The sequence below is a fragment of the Manacus vitellinus genome, unplaced genomic scaffold (assembly GCF_001715985.3).
Source record: "Manacus vitellinus isolate BGI_N305 unplaced genomic scaffold, ASM171598v3 scaffold_32_pilon, whole genome shotgun sequence".
Lineage (NCBI taxonomy): Eukaryota > Metazoa > Chordata > Aves > Passeriformes > Pipridae > Manacus > Manacus vitellinus.
This window is the reverse complement of record NW_021940460.1, coordinates 8237947-8262998: the sequence shown is the minus strand read 5'-3', so window position 1 is coordinate 8262998 and position 25052 is coordinate 8237947. Positions and strand designations below refer to the sequence as shown.

Here is a 25052-nt window from a genome sequence, read left to right as displayed (position 1 = left end):
CTTCCAGGGATGGGGCAGCCACAGCTTCTCTGGGCAACCTGGGCCAGGGCCTCCCCACCCTCTCAGGGAAGAATAGCTTCCCAATATCCCATCTAACCCTGTCCTCTGGCAGTGGGAAGCCATTCCTTTTGTCCTGTCACTCTATCCCTTGTCGAAATCCTTCTCCGGCTCTGTTGGGTGCTCTAACGTCACCCCAGAACCTTCTCCTCCAGGCTGAATAGTCCCAAATCTCAGCCTTTCCTCCCAGGAGAGGTTCTCCATCCCCCTGATCATCTTTGTGACTTCCCAGTGAAGCTCTTGGGGGCTGGCAAAGGTCAGACTGAAGGTGTTGTCAGCGTTATAGCCATTCTTTCTGATTAACTTCCCCACAGAAAAGTGGTGACTATCGCCAAGTCGAAGAAGTTTCGGGATAATCACGGGAAGGTCCTGCTGGAGGGTCACAGGCTGATCAAGGATGCACTGGAGGCAGGAGCTGTGCCGCAGACACTCTTCTTCAGCACTGTGGGGCACCTGAAGGAGCTGCCTGAGGCGGAGATAAAACGGGCCAGCTTGATTAAGGTGAAATTTGAAGACATTAAGATCTGGTCTGACCTCGTAACTCCTCAGGGGCTTCTAGGTAAGTTGCCTTGGGAACAGTCACAATGCTGCTCAAAGGGAAGCTTATTTCATACTCAGGATAATGACTCTCCATAAAATTTCCCTAGACTTTCTGATGGTGTGTGAAGAGTGCTATATTTGGGAGAATTCCCTTTGATCTGGCCTGTTGTGGTAACTGAATGTGGCTCCTAGAGCACACTGAAGGTTTTTAATAGCACACACTCATTTTTAATAGCATGATGCTGGGAAATACTTTCCCTTGTAAAGTGACAAACTGTTCTCAAACTTCTTTTAGGTGGTGCTTGTCCTAACGCTTCCTCCAGCACATCTTTAGAGAGAATTGGGCCAACTCACTCAGAGCCCAGTCCTTGGGGTGGGTCAATCAGAAACCTGTCACATTTTGTCTCCTCAGGCATCTTTTCCAAGCCTGACCACGCCAAGATGTCTTACCCTGCCGCTCAGCTCACCAACTCCTTGCCACTGCTCCTCATCTGTGACAATATCCGAGATCCGGGAAACCTGGGCACTATTCTGAGATCCGCAGCAGGAGCAGGCTGTGAGAAAGTGCTGATCACCAAAGGTAAGAGAAGAGTTTAGTCTGAGTAATTTGGGGGGTAAGGCAGGGAATGAGGTGCTTGAAGATGTTCCCAAGTTTGTAAGGAGTGCCTGGCACAGACATGATCCGCTGCAGGAAGCAGCATTTCCTGAATCCCGTCTTTGTGGGAGTCCCTGCACTGTCACTGTTTTTCCCCGTTCCTTCTCAGGCTGTGTGGATCCGTGGGAGCCAAAGGTGCTCCGTGCAGGCATGGGGGCTCACTTCCGACTGCCCATCGTCGCCAACCTGGAGTGGGAATCTGTTCCCAGCAACCTTCCTGCTGGCACCCAGGTGTGCGTGGCCGACAACAAAGACCCAGGCGCTCCGGCCAAGACCACATCCGTGCCGAGAGGGGCTGGCAGGGCTGGCTCTGCTCCTGGCAACACAAAAGCTCCTGTGAAATCCAGACCCGAGGCTGCTCCTGACCACGAGGATGAGGAGGAGGCAGCAGCAGATATCCCAGAGCTGGCCACGCAGTGTTACTACGAGGACTGGGCACGGACTCCGGTGGCCGTGGTGATCGGCGGGGAGACCCACGGCCTGAGCGCGGACGCGCTGCACCTCGCGGCCAGCACGGGGGGGAAGAGACTGGTCATTCCCGTGGTGCCCGGCGTGGACAGCCTGAATGCTGCTATTGCTGCTGCCATCGTGCTGTTTGAGGGGAAGAGGCAGCTGCTGAGGAGGCACAAGGAGGATGACAGGCAGAAGGTCCCTGTAGCAGGCTGAACTGCTGCGTGTTGGGTGCTTAAGGAGCACCTCTCTTCCCTTTGGTTCCCTCAGAGTTAATAAAAGAGCAGCTCGGGCTGTTTGTTTTGCAGTAAATGAGTGTTTAAGGCTCTGGCAGTGCTGGAGCAGTGCTGGGATGAGTGTGTGGCTCCCGGTGGGCACGGCGGCCGCAGGGTGATGCTCGTGAGAAAGGAAAGGCCGGGTGGGAGCCCTCCCCTCCCCTCAGCTGGCTCCCTGCTGCCCGGCCCTTCTCAGCCAGCAGATCCTGGGAGGCCTCGGATACCTTGGGGCGGGGTCAGGGCACAGCTGCTACAGCAGCGTCTGCACTGCCCTGGCCCCACTGACAGCGTGTGTCCTTCCCAGCCTGGCTGCTGCTTGTGGTTTTGGGGTCAGAAAGGCCAAACTGCTGCCACCTGAATGGGTCCTGCCTGTGCTCACCCAAACCCTGTGCTCTAACGAGCACTCCAACCTTGCCTGGCTGGCTGGGGCTGGCATGGTGGGGGTGCCTGAGTTCCAGCAGTCCCGCCTGCACTGCTGCCAGGAGGTGGTGGGCTGCTCCCTGAACTGCTCCCTGAACTGCTCCCCAGGCAGTTCATCACCGCTGAACACGAGAACCTCGGAAACCTGCAAAACACGGGGGAATTAATACAGGCCAGGCTGGCGGCTGTTCCCAGCTCCTGGCAGGGTGGGAAGCTGCAGCAGGATAAAAGAGGAGGCCATAATCCTGCCATGGCTGACTAATGAGCTGAAAGGGAAAAGCAGTGGCTTGAACAACACGTGCTATTCAGGCGGGACATCAGGCTGGGAGCACCCCACCAGCTGCCAAATGGCTCCCTCCCTCCTGGGGAGCACCAACCCACCCTGTCCCCAAAAAAACCAGGCACAGGCAGGGGCTGTGTGAGCCCATGAGGGGAACACATGATCCCAGTTCAGCCCCCACAATGCTGGGAGCTGCTGCCACTGACACCTACCCTTGGGGTCTGGCTGGGGGCTCCTCTTCCCACACACAGGCTCTCCCTCTCCCCTGACAGCTGGACGCAGCAATTGGCACCTCCAGGGACGAGGTCATTGTAACAGTTTTATTACAAAGTTCCAATCACCATGTACAGTTTTTACAATGTCACTTTTCGGGGGCTCGGTGTGCTGCTTGGGTTAGGGAGCGATTTTTTTCCTTAGGTTTTTTTTTCTTTTTTTTTGGTTATTTTTTAAAGAACAGCACCATTAACGTTGAGTTTGGGACACACCTACAAAAAACAGCTCAATCAACTAACACAGAGGGGAGAGGACAATTCATACCAGAGAGGGGGGACAGGGAGAGCACAAGGGAGATACAAGAGGTGAGGGCAGCCCGGTGGTGATCCTCCTCCTGGCTCAGAGAGGGAAGGAAAGAGGGATTACCCACCCACTGCGGGCGGATGGACCCTGACATGCACAGCCAGCGCTGCCTAAGGCTGTCGGTGCTTGGAGTGGGAGGTGGGAAACCCAACCAGAAAGGTCTCACCCCCAGGAGGAAGAGCTTGGCTGTGCTGTGGTCTTTCAGAGGTTGTCAGCAGTTAAGACTTTGTCTTGGCCTCGTCAGGGCACTTGCATGGGAGAGAAGGACCAGCCAGGGGCAAAGGGGACAGTTTCCTTATTGCTTCCTGGAAGTCATTTAGTCAGCAGGGGTGGTAAGAAAGGAAAGAAGGGGGAGGAGGAAAAAGAAAAGAGCCCCAAGAACCCCATCCACTGCCTGATGCATACGTTGGGAAGAACACCATGCAAGGAAATTTGCCTGCTAGCTAGTGCCGTGTATAAAGTAAGGATACGGTAACAGTTCTGGCCTGGTTATTAGAGAATATATCACCATGAAGCACAAGCGAAGTCTCCAAACGCCAACAACTCCCTGCTGAAAGTGCATCTCAAGGAGTTTGCTTAGGAGAAGGATTCACTGCGTAAAACAAGGCACCACAAGAAGGTTGGATACTGGGTCGGGCGTGAGGACACGCTGGAGAATCCACAAGCGGCGGAAGAGAGACCTAGTTTTAAATAATGTCTGTTGGCGCAGAAGCCCCCTTAGATGGGCTCGGGTTTTAGCTTGTCTGCTAGAAAGTCGCTGACAAAGGCTTCCACGATTTCGGGCGTGATCTCCTCCACATCCATCACGTACTTGGCCCGGGCTGACATGTCCAGGATGGTGAGCAGGGGTGCAGCCTCAGGGAGGTTGGTGTAATCCCGCAGGGAGTCGGTCATGTCGTCCTGGAGGCCAAAAGGAGAGAGAGAGGGGAGTCATCAACAAAGCCAGGACACCAGGAGCAGTTTGCTGCTTCCACAGCATGGTCCAGCCCGCAAGGGATTGAGCTCTGCACCAGCACTGCAGGACCACAAGTGTAGCAGGCAGCACCTGTCTTGCTGCCTGCCCTGCCTATGGTTTGAGCCAAAACCAAACCGGGCTGATTTATCCCAGGCTGGAATGGGACATGCACTCCTCCAACACTGTCCATGCAGTGCACTGCTCCCAGCACACCCAGACTGATCCTGGGGCTTCTGGGGCATCCACAGCTCAAGGAGCTGGGGACAAGTGCTGAATGTGGGAACTGGGAGCCCCCAGTTTCAACACAGCCACGGCCTCATTGCTCACAGGGAGTGGACACCGAATGGATCTGGGAGCACATCCAGAGCAAAGCAAAGAACAGGAATGGGGTGTGAGCCAACACCATGACCCCACCAGCAGGTCCCAGTGTCTGGGCAAGCACAAGAGCAGCAGGCTGCTTACAGGGGGAGTGGGCTGCTCTCCCCTCAGCCAGGCACAGCACAGTTCTGGGCAGAGAGAACAGTATCTCTGCCAAGGCTGTGCAGCGTGAAAGCCGGTGCTGGGGCGATTCATCTCCCGCTCCCGGCCAAGCCCACGACGCACCACATCCGAGACAGGGCGTTCCTCCGCACCCCTTTCCAGAGGCAGTAAGAGAATCCATGCACCTGGTTGGCGGCCGGGGCTCTGCAGCGCGTGGCGGCAGCGCAGGGGGACTCTGGTCGCGCCTCCCCTTCCTTTGCAGGGGTTTCTGGCGCAGCCGGACCACGTGGCTGGAAGGGCGAGCAGGGCTGGGCCCGTCGCCTCGGCACTCGCCCCCCACCCTTCCCGCCTCCCAGCCCAGGTGTCGGGAAGCCTCTGGGACGCCTCGTCCTTTATCCGATCGCCGCAAAGGGACCAAGGAACATTTTTAATCAATGCAAAATCGGTCCAGACGGTGCTGGGAGAGGAATGGGAGGCGCCAGCTCCGTCCATGGCCGGGCTGCTTTGTGCGTGGGGGCCAGCGGAGACCCGGGGCCAGCGCTCCCGGCTATTGAGGTGACGGATGAATGGGACGTGCCGGACGCTCCCCATTCTTCGTCCCGGCCGCCGCAGGGACGTCGGGAGCTGGATGAATAGCAGCAATGTTTCAGCTACAGCCGGCGAGCAGGAGGAAAACGCTTCGCAGGCTCTGGGGGAGGGGGGGAAGGTCCTGGACCCTCCTAAAATAGCCTTTCCAACAAGGGACTTATTCAAGGGTGCAGGGCTGGGTTGGGACGCTCACAGAACCGTCACGGCGGTGGGAGCGGGAGCGCCTCTGTGGAGGGGCTGACGGGGCTGTGGGAGGCAGTGGTGGGGGCTCTCCCGGCCGGGGGGGCCGGGGTGTGGCAGTGGGGACCCTTCTGTCGCAGGGCGGCTCCGGAGGGCCCCGCTCACGGCACACTGCGGCTGTGACGTGGGCGTGGAGGGACAGAGCAGGCGCAGCCGCTGCCACCTGCCCAGGCCCTGAGCAGCAACGTGGGAGGGGAACTGCAGGCCTGGGAGTACTGGGAGCTTTCCTGACCCTTACATAAAACCCTCCTCGTTTGCCAGGCTGCAGCAGGGCAAAGTGCCTGCACGGGGGAAAGGGAAGGCAAAAGCTCTATTTTGCCGTTTCCATTCTCTCCTGCAGATCTTGACTCTGGAACACCGCAGCCTGCACATGCTCCAAACACCATCCCAGCGTGGCCAGCTCAGGAATCAGCCCCTGTTTCATGGGCTGGGCCAAGCTGAAACCCAAACCCTGCTCCTCTCCCCCTGCCAGCGCTTTCCTGCCCTTGCCCGCCTCAGGGCTCGAGGGGCCAGCAGGTAGCACAGCACGAGGCTGGAAGCCCCACCGTGGCGGCTCCACTCCCTCCCACATCCTGCAGCCCCACTCTGCCTGTCCTCAGCACCTCCCTCACCTGCTGTCAGGCTTTTCCGCCTCTGAGCAAACACATCTGGGACTCCTTTGCCAGAAGTAACATCCAGCAAGGAGAGCAGGGACTGAGCCAGGCCTCAAGTCTGTTTTTTCTCTGTCGTCCCTGAGTAGCTGCAGTAGCTCCCTGTCTCAGTTTACCCACTTGAACAATGGCAACAGCAGTCCCCAACCCAGCTCAGTCCTCCCACCCAGCAGGACACAGCCCTGCGCTCTGCTCTCACTTACCTCACCCGCCACGAAGAAGAGTAACGGCGCCTCCTCATCTTTGGCTTTGTACTTGGCTATGATTTTTTCAGCTATGGGCTGAATCAGTTGTTTTGCTGCCTCCGACTCTCCGTCATCCTCTGAATCTGCAGGGCACGGGGGTGGGCAGACAAAACGAAAGAGGCAAGGCAAAAAGGAGGTTAGGATCAAATGGATGCAAACCGGCCGGGCGCTGGCAGCTCTATCCCACAGCACCACCACGCAGGAAAACGGGAGGCCCGGATGCCCAGCACCAACTTCAAAGCCACACAGCTCTGTAGCAATTAGGGAGCGGCTGAAACACGCCTTTCATGTGAGACAGGGAAACACGTAACAGAAGAGAAACTCCTGCCCCCCAAATACTTCAGTGCTCACTCCCTGGTGCTGTTGCTGATGCACAGGGACAAACAGGCGCAAAAAAAAAAGCTGCTGGCATGTTTTGAAGACCAAAGGAAGGCGCTGATCTGAGGCTGCCTGGCACCCCTGCCCGCCACCCAGCATCCCTCTGCCTCAGGACGGCTGATCGGCAGCTTTGCTGCTCGAGTCTCTGCAGCAGCAGTGCTGTGAAGGCAGCTTTGATTTGACAGAGGTAGAGTAGAAAGAGATGGCAACATCAATCAAACACCAGCCACCACTGAAGTTCAAATACTGAGCTAGAGAGAGGAGAGTCTGTGTCCTTGAGCAGCATCGAGATTAAATGATTCCAATTCGGGGACAACTTTCAGCATTAAAAAAAAAAAAAAACGAGGGAAGGAGGTGGAAGAGAGGCCCCTTGTCTCCTTGGCTGCGTGCAGCTCTCGTGGTCCTTGATGCAACCACCCAACCCAACAGGTCCAGCCCCCCGCTGGGACAGGCAATGTCCATGCCCAGCACACTCTCTGCCCTTGCTCCACACATCCCTGTGCTCTCTGCCTTCTCCAAGCAAAGCAGGAGATTCCAGAGACGCTGCTCACTGGATTCCAGGGCCAGTCCTGCATGGCAGTGATAAATACGTGGAGTTGTGGGGTGTCTGCAGGGATTGATTTTTCTACAAACATCGGCTGCTGGCAGCACTCCAGGCAGCCCTGCACACTCTGGCTAACCCAGCCCTAACCTCTCCAGGGAAGGATGTAGATTGGACAGGATTTATTCACCACCAGCACTTGCTAAGCCTGCCTTCTCCTGGGGGTGTTGCTGCCTGTGCAGCACAAGCACTGGACTGCTGGGAGACCCCCCCAGCAGGACACGGGCTGGCCAGGAGCCCCCATCCCCGGTGCCTTCCTTGATGCAGCACCAGCTGCATCTCTGCCCCAGCACATTGCTGGCAGACTTCACCAAGACCATCCATCCCCAAAAGCGCTGAGGGAGAGCTCCAGCTGCTCTCCTGATGAGCTGTTTGCAGCAAGGTGATAGAAAAACTTTGCTCAGAGCAAGATAAAAATAACTCTTTCCAGAGGCCTGCAGCGCCAGCCCCAATCCATCAGGCTTGGCGTGGCCAGCCGGTCCTTCCCGCGTGAGGAGAGGATTTTTGGCTCTGTGCTCACATCCCCTGCTGGGCTCTGCTGAATAAATAACCAGGGTCAAAAGGAAATCTGAAAGGGAGGAAGGAAAGGAGCGAGGGCCATGTTATCAGCGCTGCAGAGAAGGGTGTGCTGCTCACAAAGGGCACGTGAGGAAGCAGGACACCAGCCCTGCCCTGGGCCAGGCCCCTGCACAGCATCAAGAGGCTCAGGGCAAGGGGGGCTTCTTCAGCAACCCCCCACCACAGCACCACAGAGCACTCAAGGGCATGCTGTGTGCACCTCTCTGCTGCCCACCTGGGGCTCAGCCTGCAGCACAGCTCATCCCAGCCACGCCCTTGCCCGATTTACCTGTCCATTGCTAGCAGGGAAGCGATGAGGAAAGAGCCATCTGTACTTCAGATGAGCTCTAGGCCAGTTTCTAACTTCATGTGTGGGTTAGCACTGGAAGAAGGATGGGGACTTCGGGGAAAAGCCTGCCCTGTCCTGTAGTCATTGCCCTACAGGGGAAATCAAGGACCAGAGAACATGAAAGAGGCTCCTCTGTCACAGCCCTGTTCAGCACAGGGACTCAAGCCCTGAGATGTGGTTTCCAGCAGAGCTATAATCCCTCCTAGAGACTTCCTCTGCCTCCTCTGGAATGTCACGTGTGCCTGAAGTCCCTGCTCTAGAAAGGCTTTTCCCATCACCACCACCACCAGCTGTGACAGTGTATTTCTCATACTCCCCAACACCTCATCAGCATTCCTGTCCACAGCCACCACTGCACCTTTGACATGGCAGCTCCTCTGCACTGCCAATCGCTGCTTCATCACATCCTTCGGGTCGGTGCATGGGAGCTGTGGGAGATCCAGGGGCACAGCAGGCTCTGGGAAACCCCTGCGAGCTGCAGCAGCCCATGGCTGTCCTGAGGGTCTTCCACAGGGAGCTCTCTCCCTTGTGGCCTCTGCAGACACGTCAGCGCTGCTCTCGAAGATGGAAATGGGCTGATGTCCCTTCCCACGGACACTGTCACCACCAGAGGCAGGTTCTCAGCCCCATGGCCAGCTCCAGCCGAGCTGGCAGGTAGCCCAGCCCCTTTCCCGAGCACAGGCTCTGCTGTCACAGCTCCATACCTACAAAGAGAACGAGGCAGGGCCCCTCATTCAGCTGCACAGCGTTGGAGTCCGTCAGCTCCAGCACGGGCTTGGGGTGCCAGGGGAACTCGCGGCACTCGATGTCGTTCAGCACCTCCACCCGCCCCTGCCGCGTGATCACGTCTCCCTTGGAGTCCAGGACGATGAGGGTTGGGATGCCTGCGATGGAAAAAAACAGGGGGGATCAGCCACAGCATGAACTGGCCAGCGACAGGGCGTGGGGAGAAAGGCCTTTTCCTATCGCCTCCAGCTCTGGCAGGAGCCCAGCGAGCTGCTGCCTCTCCACAGCTCACGGTGTGGGGATCAGGCTCCCTGGATCCTGTTTCCGTCCTAGCAGAGCACTGCAATTCAGGAGCAACAGCAGGAAGCAGAGAGATAGGCTCTGGCATTGCCTGCCTCTCCCTGCCCAAGTGCAGGCAGGGGTCACTGCTGCCTGGTGCTCCTGGATGCAAACCCCACCCTACCACACAGGGACCCTCCTCCCAGGCTCCCTCCTGCACAGTGCCAGGCAGAAGTGCCACTTGTGCACTCCCATCCCAGCAGCTGCTGCTGGACGAGCCTGGTCCTGGTTCACAGGAACACTCATGGATCACAGACAGCAGTGGCCAGGAAGCAGGGTGTGTCCCTTCCCAGAAGGAACACCATGCATTTTAGCAGCCACAGACTTCTCCATGAACCCCCACAGCCCTCCAGCACTCAGCACTGATGGCCCAGCCATTTCCACAGCAGCAATGCCCAGGGTCTACAGGATTGTGGCACTGGAGAGGATGGGGCTCAGAGGACATCCAATTATGTTCTAGCCCTTGGGAAAAAGCAGCATTTTGCCCTGAGCTATGGGGCTGGAAAGCCCTGTCATAAAGGAGGAGCTTTTACACAGGAGCTGGCAGTGGGGCAGGGTGGACACCAGCTGGTGACCATCCCATCTGATAAGGCACCAGCTTTCCGGCCACAAAACAGTCACGGGTGGGTCAACAGGAGTGGCTCATATCAGTGACTTCATCTGGAAAGCACACCATTCCTCTGGCATCAGGCAGACAAAGAAACATCCCACAAGGAAGGAAGAAGGGAGAGCTTGGGATCAGGCCCCAAGGGACACGTGAAGTGACCACAGTCAGTGTCAGGTGCTGCTGTTTGCTGCTCATCACCCGGGCTTCGACCTGCTCCCTATCCAGCATATCCTTCACCAGCAACTTCCCACAAACCACAACCAGCAAACTGAGACAACTCAAATCCTCCTGCCCTCACTCAAAGGTTCATTTTAAAGCTCATTCCTCAGGAATACCCTGCAGAGCCATTCTCTGGGCACTAAGCATCCTTGCCCCTGCCAGGCTTCTGTGCTCCCATGTTTGTACAACAGTGGGTTACTCACAAGCCCTCTGAATTTTAGGCATTTCTCTAGGAAATACACGGCCATCTGTCTGTCCCAGCCTGCCTGCAGGTCCAGCGGCCGCATTCCCGTCATTCCAGCCCGGCATTCCTGCTGCTGTGCTGGGGCTGTGAGCACAGCACTGGGCTGGTGCTAAGCAGCAGTGCAGGAACCCACCCAATGGCTGGGCTTGCAGATCCTAAGGGTATGCCAAGAAAACCATTTTGTATCACAAAAAGGCTTATTCATTACCTGCTGGTATTCAACGTAGCTCCAGGGCAGGGATGGGTTAAACAGACGGGATGGAATTGGGAAATCTCACTCTGGCCCTGCCCTTACAGGCACAAAGTGCTCCTGATGCCAGAAGCACACAGTATTCAGCATCCCACATGGTTTGGATCTCTATCCATTTATGATTCCCAACCCAAACGCCTGCTTTTCCATCCATTAAACATGAGGGACATTCTAGAGACTCCGGTTCAGGTCATCAGTCAGCCTGAATGACACAGCACAACCAGGCAGAGATGTCAAATGAGCTTTGCTGATCTGGGAAAATTAAGGGCCCAGTTTAGACACAGATTGTTGTGATTCTGCAGCTATCAAGGATTTCATGCACTATTCAAAACATTCCTTTAGATTTTACCTGATTTGCATATGCAGACACCCCCCCCTCCCCAAATACCCAGCCACTAAACCTCCAACTGCAAATACAAAACTGAATTAGAAAAGAGAGTCATTTTTAAGGTAATTCACATCCCTGTCCAAGTCCCTGGGGTCAGGACACAGCCTTACCAGGTGTGTGGTGGCATCCCATAGGATCAGCCTTCAGGTGACCTTTGTTACTACTTCCCTAACAAATACATCCTCTTTTCAGGGGATACAGACCTGCAGGACCAGGGAAACTGCCTTTAACCTCATTCATACCTGCTAACCCAAATACTTCCCCCCCTCCCCAGCCCTCTCTCTGCTCATCCCAGCCACTATTTGTTATTTTAGTGCCTTTTGGGGGTTTTGGTAATTGCCTTAAGTCATAACACCAGAATTTACTTATCAAGAAGAATCAGCGATCAGACACTGCAATGAATATTGTATAAGCCTGGATGGGAATTAGCATAGACGGGCTGGGTTGGATTTTATGCATTAGAAAATGGATTTGGCTCCCACGGGGCCAGCATTTTATGAAAACACAGGGGCCAAATGGTTTGTTACCGAACCTGGCAAGACATTTACATATTTATATGTTAAACCCCATATCCAACACGGAAATCTCATCTGCATGAAGTCTGCTGGGTGCATAAATCACAATCTGCGTGAACCAACCACACCAAACACCGGATGGGTGGTGAGTTTTATTGCTCTTTTTTCATCTTTTCAGAAGAAAGCTCCAGGGATCTCCCATAACAGCGACTTCCAGGCTGCTCCCACCACCCGGGCTGTGAGAGTGACCTGTGGGTGTCTGGGCTAAAGCATGGGGCAGAGGAGAAACAATGGTTTTTGGAAGGGATTGCAAATCCCAAAGAGGCACCATGGAGTCCAGAGGGAATATTCAGGAACTCAAAAAGAATCTCATAAGATACAGAACAAGGGGCAATTCCTAACTAAGTGTAAAATTTATCACTGCTTCTCATCCCATCGGAAGGAGAGCTGAGGCCAGGGGATTTCACCGAAGGCAGGACTGCACAGACCAGGAGCTGCCCACACAACAGGGAGTTATTTCTAAGCAGCCATGACACAAGACATGACTCTTTCTCAGGACAGTCCTGAGAACTGCACCCAGAAGCAATTTACTAGAGGTGGTGCGGTACAGCCTCCGACTGCATGTGAGTTATGAATAGAGGCATTCAAGTAAACCCAAATAAAGGCCAATAACTCAACTTACATTTTATACATTTATACAGTATTTTCAAATGCTGTAGGAGCCAACACAGGACTAAAATAACACGAGATTTTACTCTCTTGCTGCTTTCCACCACTCAGGAACTTAAAGCAGACAGGGAAGACAAGCTCTTCTGTTGTTTCAGTACCCAGCCTTCAAAAAACAGCAGAAAACCTTGCCACGTGCATGCTGTGCTCACAGCCCAACCACCAGGATGGTAACCTGGACACTGAGCAGGCTACAAGCTCCCACTGGTGCAAGGGAGCAGCTCCAAAGGGAACTTTGAAGATGTGTGGCAGCATCAGAGTCGCCTGGGGAAAGGAAGATGAGATTACACGGGTCTGATTTTTCATTTTGGTGGAATAACCACCCATGGTGACGAGCGGAGCCCACGACATCCAGCTCTGTTTGCAGGAAGCTTTTGTTACAGCTGGTGTAAAGAGCCTGACTGCAAACAGACAGTCAACCCCAAAGTTTGCACAGAGCTGGGATTCAGAGGTGACACGGGAGCTCCCTGGGCAGGGGAAGGGGTTGGGGTGCAGGGGAACAGCCAATATTTACACCTTCAGGTCAGCACACAGCAAAGAGAGATACCTTTAAGAAGCCAGCGGCTGGAGTTAGAGGGAAAGCTGTTGTCACTGTTTCCCAGGATACAGCATGCCTGGTGCTCAAGTATCCGTGTCTGGACACCTTATTTACAGAAAGTCCCAGTGAAACTGGCAGCAGTCCTGTGGCTCTCAGCCGAAACCAGCACTGCAGAGGCTTGTGCGCGGGCCGGGGAGAAGACGGATGAATTTGGAAAGCTCCTGCCTCATGGGAAGGCAATTAAGCAGCAAAATGATGGCTATTTAAAGCAGGCAAATGGTTATTCTTGGTTTAAGGTCAGGGAACAGAGCTGAGCAGCAGCACCTGAGCTCACGCCAGAAGGGGTGCTCGGAGAGGACCCCAAAGGAGGGATTATTTCTCCTGTCACCCTTCCCAAGCCCTTGGCCACCTTTGGCTACACTCCCCCTTCCCTGCAGACCATATTACCACTGCCAGCCTGCACCCACCTGACTGATGTTGCACAGAAATGGATGAGAAAGAGCCACATTGCAGCAAAATCCTTTAACCACAGGGACAAACTGTATGTCCATACATGAGACTGTGAGAGCCAGTCACCTTACGCACCTCTGTGCCACAGCTTGTCCCCTGCAGGAACAAGGTGCCAGTCCCCAGGAGGGCTGCTGTGAGATTTTATCATCTTTGTGACTCTTTGAAGCCACCCAGACAGACAGAGTCTCTCCCTGCCCCTACGAGCAGCTGGGGCTGCTGGAATTCTGGCACTGGCACGTACAGTAAAAGCAAAGCCATGGTTTACATCAAACACTCTCTCTTCTGTAATTCATGTCACTAACATAAACCAGATGCCATCTTCCTCAGCCCCTGCACAGAACGACGGCCTGCCTTTGCATTACATAAAACAGCAAGAAAACGAAATTTGAACCTTCAAGAAAAAGCAAAAATAAATAAATCGGTAATTAGACAAAAAACATCCAAGCCAAAAACAGCTTCCAAGTTTCCAGGAAGAATTAGGCTGTTTATGGAAGTCCTGTTTCAACTAACAGCCTGCCTGGCAGGTGGTAGGAATGTGAGTTTGTGGAGAGCAGAAACATGAAGCGGCTCTGCCTGGGGCACTGTGCTTTGCTTTGCTGCTTTCTTGGTTTAGTTAAACAAGGGGAGACATTACAAATATTCAACAAAAGGAGCAGAGAGGAGATCTGTGCATCAGTGCAGCCTTTCCTACCTTGGATGCCATAGAGCCGGTTCAGGCGCGACCGCCTGGCCTCGTCGGCGTAGGGCACAGCCACCCAGGGCATCTCACTGAAGTACTGGTTGAAGGATTCCTCTGACCTGTGCAAGAGGAACAGCACATGGGATGCAGAGCAGAGCCTCTCCACTTGCCAGGCTCTTTCCTCATTAAAAATCTGGCCTGCAAAGCCCTTCATCCCTTCCACCAAAGCCCACCAGTATGTGCTGCTGGCAGACACAACCTGGGGAGAGCCGGGGGAAATTCAAAACCCCCAGTCCCTCAAGAAGAGGTCCACGGTGCATTTTTTTCCCCAATAAAATATTTCAAACTCTCTGGAGCATCTGAATGCCAACCCACGGTGGCAGCAGCAGCTCGAGCATCCCTCAGACCCCAGAGCCATGAGCCACAAAGTAAAACACAGACCTGCTCCATATCCCACTGCTGCCCTTGCTGAGCCCCCTCTGCACTTCACCACTGGGCAGAGGGAAAGGACTCAGCCTTTCTGACATCAGAGCCAACCTGCTCTGCCCCAGATCAAATTTCCACCACAGATCAAGCCAACAATGCTCACAGCTTGGGGGCAAGCCAGCTGTGCCTGCACAGGGTGTTAGTGCTGCCTCACCTGTCTGCACTGACGAAGAGGATCTCAAACTTCTGGCCTGCCTCCTTGATTTTATGGTAGGACTCAACCAGGACCCTTGTGAGGCTTCGGCACGGCGGGCACTGCAAAACACAACACGTGGATAAGGACATTGTCTCCTCCTCAGGGCCAAACCCACATGCAGCAGGCCCAGGTGACACAGTGACCATGAACAGGTGTGACCTCATCTTTGCTGGAGTGCCAGGCAGCAGCTCTGAACGTGGCTGGGGCTTACGGTCTTTAAGGTACCAACAAAACCCCTCCTGATTTTCAAATCTGATCACTTCCCCTTCTGAAGGGCCAGCTGAAGATGGCAGGCCACTGCAATGCTGAATGACCAGAGCATCTCAAACCCTTTAACACCAACCAGCCTGGGGTCTGACCAACCCTCCCTGAGCCCACTCCAAGTGCTCTGCACAGCACCCACTACTCACCCAGTGTGCAGAGAAATAGACCCCAACGTGAGAGCCCTCCAGGGCACTGCTGTCCAGTGTCTGCCCGTTGTTCCTTAGCAGAGGCCCAGCAACAACTTCACTGAAGGGTTTTGGCCCCCAAGGGAACTCCAGACCTGTGGAGGGGTCAGGGTAGGGGTGGAAAGAAGACACGAGACAGTAACATGCACGTCCAGCTTTTGCAGGCTCAGAAAGTTCCACTAGACAAACCATCCCTCCTTCTGCAATGATGCAGGGGATCCTATCTAAGGAATCCCACTAGGGTTTATTCCCATCCATGGGGGATGCAGAGCAACTCACCATGTCATCCCTGCCCCAGGGTGAGGGAGCCAAGCTCTGCACTGCAGCCAGGGTCACCTCCTCCTCTCAGGTAGGCTGCACCCTGAGCCTGAGTCACAGCACCTTTGGTTTGACAAAGCCTGCTCTGGTTTAGTGCCTGATGAGGCATTTTTTCCTTATCAACAGCATTTATTTTACCAACAGAGGGCAAGGTGGTACGTGCTCAGGAATGCAGTCAGACTGTGTCCCTTATACTGACATTAACCATGTATTTTTACGTATATACATGTATTTTTGTTATTTATAAAACCTTTGCTATATACATGTACGAGATGGCGTGTTTATATATATATAATATATATATGTATATATTATATATATATATATATAAAATCTTACACTAACCCTTTGTACCCCAAAGCAAGCTGTGTGTGTACACACAAACACACGCTCTGAATCATCTGCTGCCAGCTCCCAGAGCAATCAATCCATGTGTTCAGCCAGAGAGGAGGAAACATCACAGATGGCTCAGGCCACAACATGTTCTTACTGTACAGCTCCTGCCACTCAGTTAAAGACTCAGTCACCACGCTCAGTATTTGCTGCATGAAGAAACAATGAGCCAGTAAGATGTGTGGATGGACAACTACAGCGGTTGACTGATGGAGCTCTGCAGGCTCTGTGAGTTAGGGCACACATTTTGCTCATTTTGGTTTTTCCAAATTGGAAGAAGATGGATTTAATATCAACTCCCAGCACAGTAAACCTCAGCATGGGAGAACGGTGGCATTTCTCTGTTTAATTTGTAAGTAATGGGAAATTCACTCTAACAGAGTGTGATGTCAGTGATGAAGTCCTGTTCAGTATTCTGGAAGGATTTTGCTCCCAAGGTATGGAAAGTCTGGGCCCTCACTCTGTCCACGTGCCTCCATCAGGGAAAAATCCAAACTGAATGCTTCAGTTAGCCTAACTTTTTCCTCATTAGCACTCCAGACAAAAATCCTGGAGGGAAATTCTTTGTTCTTTTCAAGAAGCAAAACCAAAACACAAGATCTGGCAGGAATGGTGCAGAAAATTTATCGCCGAAAATAGCACAGTGCTTTGAATAGTTAATGACAATAGTTCTTTGTTCCCTCCCCCCTAGGCAATTCAGAATGAACTGAAATGAAAAGGCAGCAGTGTGTCCATGTTTCCAAGAGATTCCAAGTCTTACCTTCTGGGTCATCTCGGATGACCAGGAGGCCATTCCTGCAAACCACCTTCCCGGTGGAGGCATCGATAAATATTAGGGAAGGAATGTTGGAGACTCTGTACTTGTTCCACAGCTTCAGCTGTAAAAGAGATTGGGAGGGGAGATAAGAAAGGTAAACTTGGCAGCCTGAAGAGGAAGATTTTGGAGCATTCGCATCTTTTAGAACAGAGGTCAAAGCTGAGCAAAGAAACAGAACTGGTGCTTCAGGAATGAGTGTCAAGAAATGTGAGGAAGAGCTGCCGGGCCAGCCTGGACCTCCAGCGCCCACAGAGACCCTCACCATGACCACTATCCTCTTGGTAGCTCAAGTGAGACCACCATGTGTCTCACACCTGCCTGGGAGCACAGGTAAATCTTCCCCTCCTCCTGCATTTACCTCTGCAAGTAAAATGGGGTTAATATTTGCCATGCTTTGAGGTCTTTGTTTAGAAGACATGCTAAGCACAAATACTTTTAATGCCACTGCTCTGAAGCAATTTGTAATGCTTCCCTGGCTGTTTCCTCCCCTCCCATTTCAGTGTTGATTAAACAAACCAGTAACCCCTGCCAAGACACAGCCAGGCTGAACGCAAGGTCAACACACAAAAAAATTATTCTTCTGCAACTGGGGCTTCCCAGGTTTGTTCCCAAGAGCTGATTAATGGGTTTGACACCAGCCTGGGGGCCACATACCTCATCTATCCTGCACTGCCAGCTTCACAATGGTCCCCAAGGGCTATGAGCAGAAGCCACGCAGCCTGATGGCCACATTTTGGGCATCCTGGTCTGGATGGTCCTGTCTGCTGGTCATTACGTTCTGCAGCGAGCTCAGCTCTGCACAAGGTCGGTGACTGAGTGTTCTGGGTATCACACAGTCCTAGGTTGACATTTCTCAGTATGTGCTTCTGGCACAGGGTAATTTGGGGCTTAACTCGTGCACAGAAGCTCGTTGGGATGAGCAGGAACAAGATGATGACGGCTGCTGGCACAGCCCAGCCTGCAGGTGTGGGCTGGCCGTGCACAGGAGCCGGTGTCCCCACCACGCATGGAGGAGCTGCTGCCATCACCACATTTCCTTACCCTTCTCCAAGCATTCCCAACCTCAACAGCCCAGTGGTGAGTTATCAAACGCTCAAACAAAAAAGCCAAACCATAGCCAAGAGCCAGAGGGGAAGGAAATTAATCACCATCCTCCCCTAACATCAAGCTCTGCTCTGCAAAGCCCCTCGGGCTCCGTGTGTTTACAACTTGCTCTGGTTTGGAAAATAAAACCCAGCCATGGGAGAAGCACAGAAAGGGACCACCAGTGCCAGCCAGCAGGAGAGCCAGAGAAACCATCACACAACATCCTGCTGCTTCCATCAGTATCTCACACAGAAACCACACCCAGGTGTTTTTCCAGAGGAAGAGGCCGCAACTCTGCAACTGATTTGTCCTGTCCCTGATTTGCAAAGACATGCAATTCCATTTCCCGAGCTGGGAATGATCTGGGGACCAGGCCACGAGGGCAGGAATGGGATGCAAGGTGCAGACCTCACCAGAGATCCAGCTAAGGAAGAAAGTCACATCCACATTCAGGTTTTAGTGTCACTGTATTAAATATTTCTTCCAACACCTTTCTATAGAAGCTGTATCTGGATAAGTGACAGTGTCAGCCTGCTTTCAAGAGGTGTTAGCATAACGCTCTTGAGTCTGAGAGAAAGTGTTACCACTGATCTTGGAAGACTCTGTCAACCTCTATCCACCAGGACCTAGAGAGAGGTGAGGTTTTGTGTCCTACCCACCAGCCTTCCATTTCCAATAGACATATTTCTTGGGACAAGCCAACTCATACACAATAGATTCTCAAACCAAATGGCCTTGGGCATGAAAAGAAAAAAAGAAATTGTACTCACTGCAAACCAGCCCCTTCACAATGAGGGTTTTCAAACCACAGAAGGTAAAACCCACTTCTGTGAAGTTTAAAGGGTGGGGAAAAAACCCTTTATAAGGATCACAGGCATTTAACAGGGTGCTGCAAACAATAAGGAAATTACAACTAGCAATCAGATCGCTCTCTTTAAATAGTTGCTTACATTACACTTCATTTTGCCAAGTCCTTTGTATACAGAAGCAGCTCCCCTGGGGCACCACGGCGGGTCCTGGCAGTTTTGCTTGGCTGGGGAAGCAGCAGGGTCTGCACTTCGGAGCCAAGAGGCTGCATCCACTCACTGTGCTCAGCGGGATGGGGCTGGAACACCCCAGATAAGGGGATAACACCAAACCAAGCCTGCTCAAAGCACCAGAGCAAGTGGGGCACAGCTGGCTCCAGTCAGTCTACGGGGTCCGGCACACATGGCAACTCTTGCCAACAACTGGTCCTGGGTCTTCTCAGGATGTGTAAGCCACCAGGCCCCACTGGACCCAAACTGCAGGCACTGGTCTTGGCTTCCCAGACATCCATGGCACAGGTAATCTGCAATCCAGACACTCTGACCCCACAAAATGGGGGGCTGCCACTTCTAACTCATCAGTGAGGGTCCACAGGAGAAACACCCTCAAGCAAGCACAGAGCTAGGTGTGTGTCAGAAGGGTCAAAAAGCATCAGAAGAGGTCAATGTGACAACTGCTGCTCCTGGGAGAGCACGTCCATCACCGGGCTCCGAGGCTTGAACCCAAGGAGCATCATGTCACACTCGATCACACCTTGGACGAGCAAGAAAAAGCAATCCAAACTGAAAGGTTTTACCTTGCAACTGTGCAACAGCCACCGCTCCCAGACACAACCCACCAGCACAGGTAACACTAAAAGAAGTTTCATGCTGAGCTGCACTTCCTATTTGCAACAAATTTGCCACCTGGGTTATCACTGAAATCCATCACACAGCACCAACAAACACGACAACTGCACGTAAGAGGAGTGGAACTGGGTTGCCATTTTAAGCCTAGTTATGAAAGCCTGGAATTGGAAATTAGTGGTCTCCATGCACCAGCCATATTAATTCTGTACAGGAATGTGCTGTTTAAAGTGGGAGCAGTTTGGTTTGATGATTCTCCTGTGCACTAGAAAAGCTGACGGGGAATGAGAAACGCACGCGCTGCAGGACCAGCGCCAGGATCCACCACCATTCCCACTGCCCCGGCTCTCGTCAGCCAGACTCAGCTTTCCAGAGCCTGTCCGATGCTCCTGAAGGAAGCCTGATGGCTCCTTTTACTGCAGGTCTGACCTGAAAGAGCAGAACCTTGATAGGAAAGGGGCTGGTTCATTTTAGCTGGGCTTTTTGAATAAAGCAGCTCACTGTGGGATTCCCACGCTACACCACTGTTTTGCACCTGAACTGATGCTTCCAGCAAGGACATCTGATCTCCACCTAAAGCTTCTGAACCCAGAGATGACCTAACCTGTCTTGTGGCAAACTGGTTAGTTTTTCTCAGGGTAAAATGCCAGGGGTTTGCACATATGCAGGTTCTGGAAAACGGACGAGCTCCTCCTTGGTCCCGTCAGCTTACACCCACTGGTTGTGGCCCATGCAGGAAGGGGTATCCAGGAGAAAAAAGGCATCCCTGGTACAGGTACCTGCACAACCACACACCTCACAAAGGCTCCTGTGTCAGGCTGGGCGTGGGATGCAGAAAGCAAATTACAACTTGCTCTGAGACCGCAGGCTGATGGGATGATGGCTCAGGCAGCAGGGCAGAGTGCTGCCTCAGCAACTCTGAAAAGCTGTTTTTCCTGCCGTGAAGAGGATGACATAGAAATAACATACTCCACACTCTAAGGATTTGATCATCCATTTAAAGAGGGGATCTCTGCTCCGCTTCCCAACAGCTGTTGCAAATCTGTGGGATCAAGCCAAAGCTAACACAGATGTGGAAATAATCTACGGACTATTCAGCCTGAAAGCAGCTGATCCTCTCGGAGCGCCCTTCGCTCCTGGTTCAGGCTGCACGCCTGCTACACTCCATGCTCACCCCAGGACACCCGCTGGAGAAGCAGCAAGGAAATGCAGCCCCTCGCAAGACACCAAACAGGCTGACCAGCTTTACAGAAACTTCCCTGGCTCCCGTGCAGGTGGTTAAGTGCAGCCATCCAGCGGAAAAACCAGAGTCACCGGATTCCTTCGGTAACTTTATCCCTACACAAAAGCATCACCACGCTGTCCTGGAAACCACTGCCCTGGGCTCCCCTCCACGACTCCATCCACGACCAGCTGTGAGAGGCTTTAAAAGATCACTCATGGTTGAGGTCTGAGGCGATCCTCAGACGTTGGGCCGCACGGCAGCACTCGGTGTTGGCCGCAAGGCTGCTCTCTACACCGGCCCTGGCTGGGTTATTCCCCCCACCACGGTGACGGGGAAATGCCTGGCTGAGACACCCATTGGAGAGGAGTTTGCAGACAGCCGCAGTAATTTTTCCAGATAAAGGTGTCAGACGAGAGGTCTCCCCAGCAGCCCACGGCTCTCTCTGCGCAGGGCTGGCACTCGGCCGAGGTGGATGAAATTCCCTCCTGCTCTGCACATACTGGTGGGGAAGGGATCCCCCACTTCCAACAGCTGCCAGGCGCTATTTTTGGTTGTGCTGATTGATTTATCAGTCCTGGTCGCATTCAGTCACCAACATAAATCCTGAGCTGCAGCAGTTAACGCTAGCAGAGACAAAGCACAACTGCTCGCAGTGCTCTGAGCCCTGGCCAGTGGGAAAGTGGTCCTCCCACCCTCTTTGGGGGCTGCACTTCTCTGCTGTTGCGTGAAACTGGACCATAAAAGCTCTCACGCTTCCATCTTCCATAGGTTACGGAGCTGACTCTGTCTGGAGGTCCAGAGGGCAGACACTGGCTCTGCTCATGTTGCAATCCATGCTTCCACCCTGAGCAGCGACAGGCAGACAAAGGCAGTACAAAAACTGAAAAGCAGCAACAAAATGAACAAAATGTTCCTGCTGTGGATGGCTGCTGCTTTCTGCTGAATCAGGGGTAAAGCCACTTTTCTAAAAACCCACTTTTGGAGGGCACAGCCATTACAGCATGAGCTCGGCTTTTGCTGGTCTCTCATTCCAGGGTTGAAATATCAAGTCTGTCTAAGGAACACAGGAACAGCACTTGGGTGAAAGAGTGCCCTTGGTCCAGGGTCGCAGGGACCAGCAGAGCCCATTGCCCAGCTCTGCCTCCAGCTCTGCCACACAGACTGGCTCCGGCCTGGCAAGACATCCCCAGCCATTCCCACCACCCTGCTCCCTCGGCCCGGCGCTGCAGGGGACCTCTCTGTCCTCGCTCTCACAATGTTAAACTGCAGCTTTTACATCGTGCCTTAAAGGGTTTACAAGCACCAGGGGCCACCCAGGCTCTGCAGACAACAGGCTGCTCCCTCGCCCTGTCGATTTAAATCTGGTTCACGCCTGTCCCCATGATTCAAGCTCAGCTTGAGCGAAGGCTCCTCTTCCTGCCCTCCCTCACTGCTCCTTTCCCTTCGTGCATAAGGGAACCCCCTCAGCAGAAGGGGGACGGTGCAGGAACAACACGCAGCCAAATACTGGGGGGAGACCAGATGGTGCACGCCAAGGTCTGACCCTGTGACACGGAGGAGATCGAGCAAGGCTTGGGATAAATTAATGGCTATTGTGCTGCTGCTTCCCTCTGAAAGTAAATCAAAATCTAATTACAAAATACAATGGTGAGAGAGACGTCTGCTCCAAGAACGTTAATGAGCTGAGGAGGGAGGATTTGGAATTGCAATAAACAAGATTGATGTGAACAGCTGAGACGGACGGTGCAGGGCACGGACCTGTGAGCAGCCGGGCGGCTGCATTACTGCTCCCCTCCGTGTGCACGCTGTCTGCAATGGCTGAAAGCCCAGTTAAAAACCACCTTAGGACCAGCTTTCCCTGGCACTTAGCCTGGCAGCACCTGCTGTGGATGCTGCCCCACCACAATATGACTCAGTGAGAGCAAAAGAATTAAAAAAAGATCAACAAGAAAGTCCTGCTTGACGCTTCCACCCTCTCCTTGCTGCAGCTCCATGGTGGGAGACCAGCACAGCACAGTCCAGCTTGCAGCCACCCACATTGCCCCACAGCCAGCAGGGGGTCAGGGGAGACCCTGGCAGGAGCCAGATTGCAACCCTGGGCTTTTGTTCTTCCCAACCAGGCAGAAGGTTTGGAAGCGAAGCAAAAGGAAATCCTCTCCACGGGGTTTTCTGGCACAGCAGCCGCCAGCGGAGGTTACTCTTTGTTCCCCTGAGGAGCTCCACAGCCAAAGCCCCGGGGTGAGGAACCTGGTCCAGCCCAACCTCACATCCTGGTGCCCTCTCTTCCTCCCATCCTGTCCCTCTCACCACCCCAGTTGCCCAGCGCTGGCACCGCTGCTCTTTACAATTTCCCGGGTTACGCCGCGCAAGGGGCTGCGAGCTGAGCATTTCAGTCGAGGGCAGAGCAGCATATGGCTGGCTCAGAGCACAGGCTGCCTCCCCTCCTCCTGACACACACGCAGGCTGACAGGCTGGATCCTCCGCAGCCCCCATCTGATAGGAAAACATTTAATTTGAGCAGAGCTGAAGAGTGCTTAACATGATCTATGGAGAGCAAAGCCCCGGGGCCTGCAGCAGACACGGGAGCTGGCCTGGCTGTTTTACATGTGCAGGTTTCAAAGAGGTGCTGCGCTGGCAGCTTGATTTGATCCCAGGGTGAGGGCAAAGCAGCATTTGTCTAAACACACAGATAACGACACAGGGAGGAAATGAAGCAGGGAGGATGCCACCAGACAGGCTGGTCTATCAACAGCATGAGGATGTCTTTTATAAACATCTTTTTTTTCCAGGTGTTCCTCAAATTGTATTCAACAGCCCAAAGACAATGCAGAATTTAAGCATACAGCACTGTTCCCAGGACTAGGAAATACACTTCCATGCACTTCCAATAAATGGTGGTTTTTTCCTCCATGTGCACACCCTGCTTTATCTTTTAAAAGGAGGTTTGCATGTGAGCCAGATATTTCATACCTATTTTTTCTCCCAGCAGTTCTTTGAGCCAAGCACTCTCCCTTTACCCCCAGGGAAACGAGGCACAAAAATGGGTGAAGAACCCAGGGGGTCTGACAGCACCTGGAACCCACCTGCTGTTACCTGTTTTCACTGGCATTTTTTCACACTTTCCTGGTAGGTAAGACAGAAAGACAAACATAAAAAGCAGTGAGGACAGCGGGAGTTAAAGTGTGGGAAAAATTTAAGACACATGTAGAAGTGCATCAGCCAAGGCCTTTACAAATTACGCCCCTGAATGACTAACACTGAGTAAGAAATAGCTCTGTAAACACAAAGGTAATGAGAAAAAATAATAATTTTTCTCTCTCTTCAGGGAAGGGATATTTTTCCATCTGTTCATAGGAAAGGCGAGGGGTGGGGTGGCAGTCTGGGACACTGAATCAAAGTTCAGAGCCTCTCTTGGTCCCAAGTCTCATCTGTCACTGGAAGCAGGATGTCTGCCAGAACCTGAGTTTCCTACCCACTGCCTTTGCTTTTGCTGCTACTGTTCACTTGAAGGCTGCCTGCATCGAGTTCTGGCAGTAATCTCGAGGTCAAACACCTTGCAATCCCGGATCATTAAGAAACAAACACTTCTGAAAAGCCTTGAATTTAGACACAGTTCCCACCAAACACAAAAGCCTTTTAAATCAGCAGGGAAATCGGGATTTGTTTGAGGTTTTTTTTTGTTTAACGCACACAATGAGGTGTTAGTGTGGTTTCTGTTTTGTTTTCAGTGGTTAATCCGAAAGGGAACCTTACACAATCAGACCAACAAAATCCTGGAAAACAATGGAGTATTTGTTAGCAGTGTAACACACCCTGGGGAGTGAGGGCTCCAGGATGCTGCAGAGCCAGGAGCCCTTCGAGCAGTGACCTCCCCAGGACAGGCCATCTCCCAGACCAGCTACATGGGACTGTAAAACTACCAAGACACCTCAGATACCCTCTTGTGCCCACAGCTGCTGAGGTACTCGCTGGATGGGTGGGAAACCTGCTCATCATACGGCATCTTCCGAAATGCAACAGCTCATCCATCGCATCACTGCTGATGCTTTGTTACAGAAACCTCCACTCAACACAGCGCTTGCATCACTGCAAACACTCGAACCATTTAAAACCAAGCACTTTTCTCCAGCTGATCTCGGGAGAGGGTGCACTGCTTGGTCTGGTCCTCCCTACAGCTGCATCCATCTCGGCATCTCAGAGCCTACAGCACTGAATCTCATCTGGCAGCGCTCCTGGTTTGCAACCCAAGGAGGATTTTCATGCAAAGGTTACACAGCTGCAGAGCTAGAAGGGCCATAACCACAGCTCCAGCGCCTGCTCGCAGCCCACGCTGCCGGGGCAGCTCTGGGCTTTGCATGCAACAGGCTCTGCTCAGCTCGGAGAGCGGCACAG

At 53.1% G+C, this 25052-nt stretch overlaps 2 protein-coding genes across 2 annotated transcripts; one reads left to right on the top strand and one right to left on the bottom strand.

Annotated features, from left to right (window-relative positions):
- Positions 1–376: 376 nt before the first annotated feature.
- On the top strand, positions 377–2014 carry MRM3 (mitochondrial rRNA methyltransferase 3). Its single transcript, XM_018076794.1, has 3 exons — positions 377–616; positions 1010–1177; positions 1362–2014. The coding sequence occupies exons 2-3, from the start codon at positions 1039–1041 to the stop codon at positions 1916–1918; spliced, it is 696 nt and encodes a 231-aa protein (XP_017932283.1). The 5' UTR covers positions 377–616; positions 1010–1038; the 3' UTR covers positions 1919–2014.
- Positions 2015–2983: 969 nt separating this feature from the next.
- On the bottom strand, positions 2984–24663 carry NXN (nucleoredoxin). Its single transcript, XM_008930607.3, has 8 exons — positions 24598–24663; positions 16641–16758; positions 15131–15264; positions 14679–14779; positions 14051–14157; positions 9002–9181; positions 6370–6494; positions 2984–4153 (listed from the first exon to the last, which is right to left on the bottom strand). The coding sequence occupies exons 1-8, from the start codon at positions 24661–24663 to the stop codon at positions 3971–3973; spliced, it is 1014 nt and encodes a 337-aa protein (XP_008928855.1). The 3' UTR covers positions 2984–3970.
- Positions 24664–25052: the final 389 nt, after the last annotated feature.